Source organism: Oncorhynchus masou, chromosome 29 (genome assembly GCF_036934945.1).
Source record: "Oncorhynchus masou masou isolate Uvic2021 chromosome 29, UVic_Omas_1.1, whole genome shotgun sequence".
In the NCBI taxonomy this organism is placed as follows: Eukaryota; Metazoa; Chordata; class Actinopteri; order Salmoniformes; family Salmonidae; genus Oncorhynchus; species Oncorhynchus masou.
The window spans coordinates 83010363-83015362 of NC_088240.1; the positions used below are offsets into that span (position 1 = coordinate 83010363).

The 5000-nt window shown below is 47.3% G+C and overlaps 1 protein-coding gene across 1 annotated transcript in view; it reads right to left on the bottom strand.

Moving 5' to 3' along the window:
* Nucleotides 1-1163: 1163 nt before the first annotated feature.
* The window catches only part of nr4a3 (nuclear receptor subfamily 4, group A, member 3), a 39763-nt gene continuing 35926 nt past the window's right edge, over nt 1164-5000 (bottom strand). The window contains 2 exon segments of the mRNA XM_064946587.1: nt 1164-1476; nt 4183-4361. Of these exon segments, the coding sequence (XP_064802659.1) occupies nt 1217-1476; nt 4183-4361 (439 nt within the window). The 3' untranslated portion in view covers nt 1164-1216.

Sequence of the window (5000 nt, forward strand, 5' to 3'; positions counted from 1 at the left end):
ACACCATGCATATGCTCCTGTACTCCTACACAGAAACACATAGACAGTAACACTGTCCTCCAATCTCTCACAGCCTCCATATTACAAACATATAAAAAGAGCATGACTGCGGAATGTTTCAACCTCTCCCAGGCCCCTTACAGTCATCCATCGAGCACCCTTCTACTCCCAGCCCCCTTTCCTCCTCTCCTGTTCTCCTCCTCTCTGCCACTTCGCTCCCTCTCTCGGGGAGCAGGGTGGGTGTGTGTCTGTGCTTGTCACCCTCTGAGGGTGTAAGTGCTGCTTGCGCTCTTTCCTCCAATAATCCTAAGAGTTGATTCTTAAATCTACTACAGCCAGTTCAAGTCTGAGAGACTGAGTCATCAATGGTTAGTGCTCAGTACCTCCTCACCAATCTCTCTTTCTCCCGGAGCTACTGACAGACTGGCAGTACATGGCCAGTCTTAGTATTAGAATCATTTAGAGTTTGAAATGAAACCTTTCCATCTCTAGCTGTTGCGTTAAAAAAAAAGATAGCACTAAAGAAATTGCACTTGGACAACAGAGCCAAACAGCAGTCACTTCACTGTGTGTGTTGGGTGTTTTATATAGATCTTCTGTTTTAATGCCTTGTGTTGTGTGACTAAGCTCACACACACACAGACAGATTGCTGGGTCACTCACGCTGTACGTCGTCTTGACTGACGATACCTTTTTTTAATTTAAATGTCTCCTTCCTCCAATTTCGCAGGGGGAACAAAAAACAAACACAGCTTCTGTTTCCCTGGGACATCATCAGAGCGTCACACACCTACTCACACAGACTGCCTTCCCCTCCCCCTAGGACAGACTGCTATGAACTTCAGACTGAACCGAACCAGACTGAAGCAGGCCAAACCAGTCCAGAACAAAGACCTGGGTCTTATTTTCCTCCTTCAGGCATAACCAGACTAAAACAGGACAGAGAAATGTCACTTTCATTTTTTTGTCATCCTTTCAAATCCTCCCATCACACGAGAAAAACGGTCCAGATAGAAAGTGGTAAGCATATGAATAATTGTCTTTATGGCGTGAAAAGCATTTTTTGATTGGTTGTCCTTAATGAGTGAAAAGCAATTGTCTCTCAGCGTAGCTCAGCGAGTCTCGCTCCTCTGAGTGTGGCTGCGTGGTGCTCTGGGGGGGGGTGTCTTAAACAGGATGTGACATGTATGTGTGGGCATAATCAGCCCAGGCAGCATCAGTAGGGCAGAGTGTCTAGGAACCTGTCAATCAGAGGTGGGGGTGGGACTAGGTCCTCCAGCTTCAGGTAGAAGATCCTCTGCAGACCCTGGGTCCTCTGGGAGCGGAGCTCCGCCCTAACACCCAGCACACGACTTAGAGGGAGCGTGGCCTTGGAGGAGGAGGAGGGGCCAAAGCCCAGGTGGTCTCTAAGGCAACAGACCACCTTGTTCTGCAGCTCCTCAACGCGCTTACTGTCCTTCAGTCCTGGGACCTGCTCTGTGGAGACAGAGGGGAAGACTGGTTAGACACTAAACAGATACACAAAGAGAGATACAGGACACACATGCACACAGTTCTCCTCCACTTGCTCAGAGCGCTACCAGCTCGAAGCACAAACTCCATCTTGTTTTCCATTCAATTCCATCTCATTAGTTCCTGTGGATCTTGTTGTTATTATGTTACCGCAGTCTTAAACCTTAAACAGGCTCTAAACCTCCGAGACATACACACCCTGTCTGTGTCTCTCACTGCAGATCAATACACACACTAACCTAACATACCCCCCACCCGAGTCCTGTGACGATTTACATATAAACACACACACACACACTCTCTCACATAAACACACTCGCCTGCTCTAAGAGGTTGACATCAACACAAGTAGCCAGTACTCAACAATTAGCAGATTATTCGCTCCTGTGAGCAGCCAAATGAGATTAGACACACACACATTCACTGCCCTTAGCAACCCGACCAGCCTTAATGTGACACTAACTCATTCTGTAGAGAACAGGGTGTCCAGACAGTCACACACACGTAGTTTGAGTCAGTATGTATCAGAAAGAGTGTGCGTACTGTGTGAGTGTGTGTGTAGAATGCTAGCCTCCGTGTGAGACGTCTACTGTCTGTGTTGTTGGACTCTTTTGTGCGCTGTGTGTTTGGTCTGCAGTCACTGCCGAGGTCCTTTTCACCTCTCACTGAGAGAGACAGCTTTCAGACCTCATGCTCTCTCCCTCACCTCTATACCCTCTCATTGTTCTCTGAATCCATTCTTTCTCTCTCTAACTGAGTTCCTGGGGAGGGAGGGAGGGATCGATGGCTGTCTTTCTGCAGAGGCCACTCTGCCGCGGTCGATGGTTCTAGCAGCTCTACAGTAGCAGGGTCCTGTGTGCTGTGTGGAGGTGGTAGAGTGCCACTGAGAGCCGTGCGGACACCATTCCAGAGCCGAGCTCCACGGTGACCCGGTCGATCCGGCACAGAGTTAAGTGCTCCCCCAGAGAGGAGAGGGTAGGGGACAGGGATGGGACTGTGTGTGGGGGAAAGGGGTGTAGTAGAATTTGAAATCTCAGAGTAAAATTTAACCAGGCAAGTCAGTTAAGAACAAATTTTTATTTACAATGACGGCCTAGGAACAGTGGGTTAACTGCCTGTTCAGGGGCAGAACGACAGATTTGTACCTTGTCAGCTCGGGGGTTTGATTTAACAAACTTTCGGTTACTAGTCCAACGCTAAGCACTAGGCTACCTGCCACCCCAGGCTACCTGCTAAGTAACATGTTCGGCAAAAAATAGTTCAACGAGGGTAAATAAAAGAGTGAGATAAAATGTTTCTCTTTGTTGAATGACCCTCTGCTCTCCCCTGTCTGCTCTCAGCTCTTTACTCACTGTCTGTTGAAGTGTGTGGGGGGTAGAGTCAGATAGTGTATTCTGTTCTGTGTGCAAGAGGCATTCAGCAGAACACACACACACACACGAAGGAATCAGTGATGATGCTCCTACGTGGTTCACACTCATGCTCTGATTAAGGGACCAGGTGTCAGACAGGTGCAGCAGGTGCTGCCGGAGATCAGGTGTACCTTCCGGACCGAGGTGTGTTTAAGTGTGTGTGTGCTAATGTGTGTGTTAGGGTATTAGGGAGTGTGTGTGTTAGGGTGTTTGTGTGTCTGTGTACTTGTTTTCTTACATTATCGGGACCCCAATGTCCTAACATTTCACCTGAATGTCCTGAGAAGGTAGGAAAACAATCACTTTTTTGAAAAGTCAGGAATTTTCAGGTCCTGAATTTATCCAAATGCTATTTTAAGCTTATGGGTTAGGTTTACAGTTTTGGGGTTAAGGTTAGGGTTAGGTTAAAGTTAGGTTAAGGGTTAGGGTAAGGGTTAGGTTAAGGGTTAGGGTAAGGGTAAGGGTTAGGTTAAGGGTTAGGTTAGGTTAAGGTTAGGGTTAGGCTTAGGGTTAGGTTTAGGGTTAGGGTAAGGGTAAGGGTAAGGGTTAGGTTAAGGGTTAGGGTAAGGGTAAGGGTAAGGGTTAGGTTAAGGGTTAGGGTTAGGTTAAGGGTTAGGTTAGGTTAAGGTTAGGGTTAGGCTTAGGGTTAGGCTTAGGGTTAGGTTTAGGGTTAGGGTAAGGGTAAGGGTAAGGGTAAGGGTAAGGGTAAGGGTAAGGGTAAGGGTAAGGGTTAGGGTAAGGGTAAGGGTTAGGTTAAGGGTTAGGTTAAGGTTAAGGTTAGGGTTAGGTTAAGGTTAGGTTAAGGTTAGGGTTAGGTTAAGGTTAGGTTAAGGGTAAGGGTAAGGGTTAGGTTAAGGGTTAAGGGTTAGGGTAAGGGTAAGGGATAGGTTAAGGGTTAGGTTAAGGTTAGGGTTAGGTTAAGGTTAGGTTAAGGGTTAGGGTAAGGGTAAGGGTAAGGGTTAGGTTAAGGGTTAAGGGTTAGGGTAAGGGTAAGGGTTAGGGTAAGGGGTAGGTTAAGGTTAGGGCTAGGTTAAGGTTATGTTAAGGGTTAGGGGCTAGGGAAAATATAATTTTTAATGGCCCAAAACTCTTACACTACAAAAAGTGTGTGAGACGTCTGTGAATTTAACCTGATTGCCGTGACAACACTGAGTGGCAAGGCTTAACCTAAAGCCTACAAACAAAGGATTGTGTGTGTATTACCTGTGTGTGTATGTGTGTGTGTGTGTTTGTGTGTGCGCATGGGTGGGTGTGTTACCTGTGAGCAGCACCAGGGCAGCCAGGCAGGAGAAGGCGGATGTGTCCAGGTTGAGACTCTGTAGATGAGAGGAGAAGTCTCTGATGGAGTCCAGCCACTCTCCAAAACCTCTCAGACACTGGAACCTGCTCAGCACCAGGCCATTACAGAACACCAGCTTATCCTCCGACAACAAAGACCTGACAGAAAGAGGGAGGAGAAAGAGAGAGAGGAGATATTGAGACGAGAGGGTGAAAGAGAAAAGCGAGGGAGTAGAGAGAGATGAGAGAGATGAGAGAGAAAGGAGAGAGAGAGGAGAGGGTGAAAGAGAAAAGCGAGGGAGTAGAGAGAGATGAGAGAGATGAGAGAGAAAGGAGAGAGAGGAGAGCGAGGAGAGAGTATTAGTAGACAGTGTAGTATAAATATTGAACACACAGTGCATTGATCTCTGTGCCCTGAGTGTGTGGTGGGAATCATATGTCTCTTAGGAGCTTTCCTATTGGCCTATCAGTGCCCCAGTCTAAAACACTGAGCAAGGAAACAATTACAATAACTACAAATGAGAAACAGTGGCAGCACACACACACACACACACACACACACACACACACACACACACACACACACACACACACACACACACACACACACACACACACACATCAAACGCAGGCATGCAGCTGATTAAAGTTGTGTTTTCCAAATTAGAACGTTTTAAAGCATTCCTGTGTTTCTGTGCAGCGGTTTGGGGGAAGGTGAAGGGTTAGAGCAGAGGGCTGTGTTTGTGTGTGTGCATGCATGTGTGTGTGTGTGTGTGTGTGTATGTGGAGGGGGGAGAA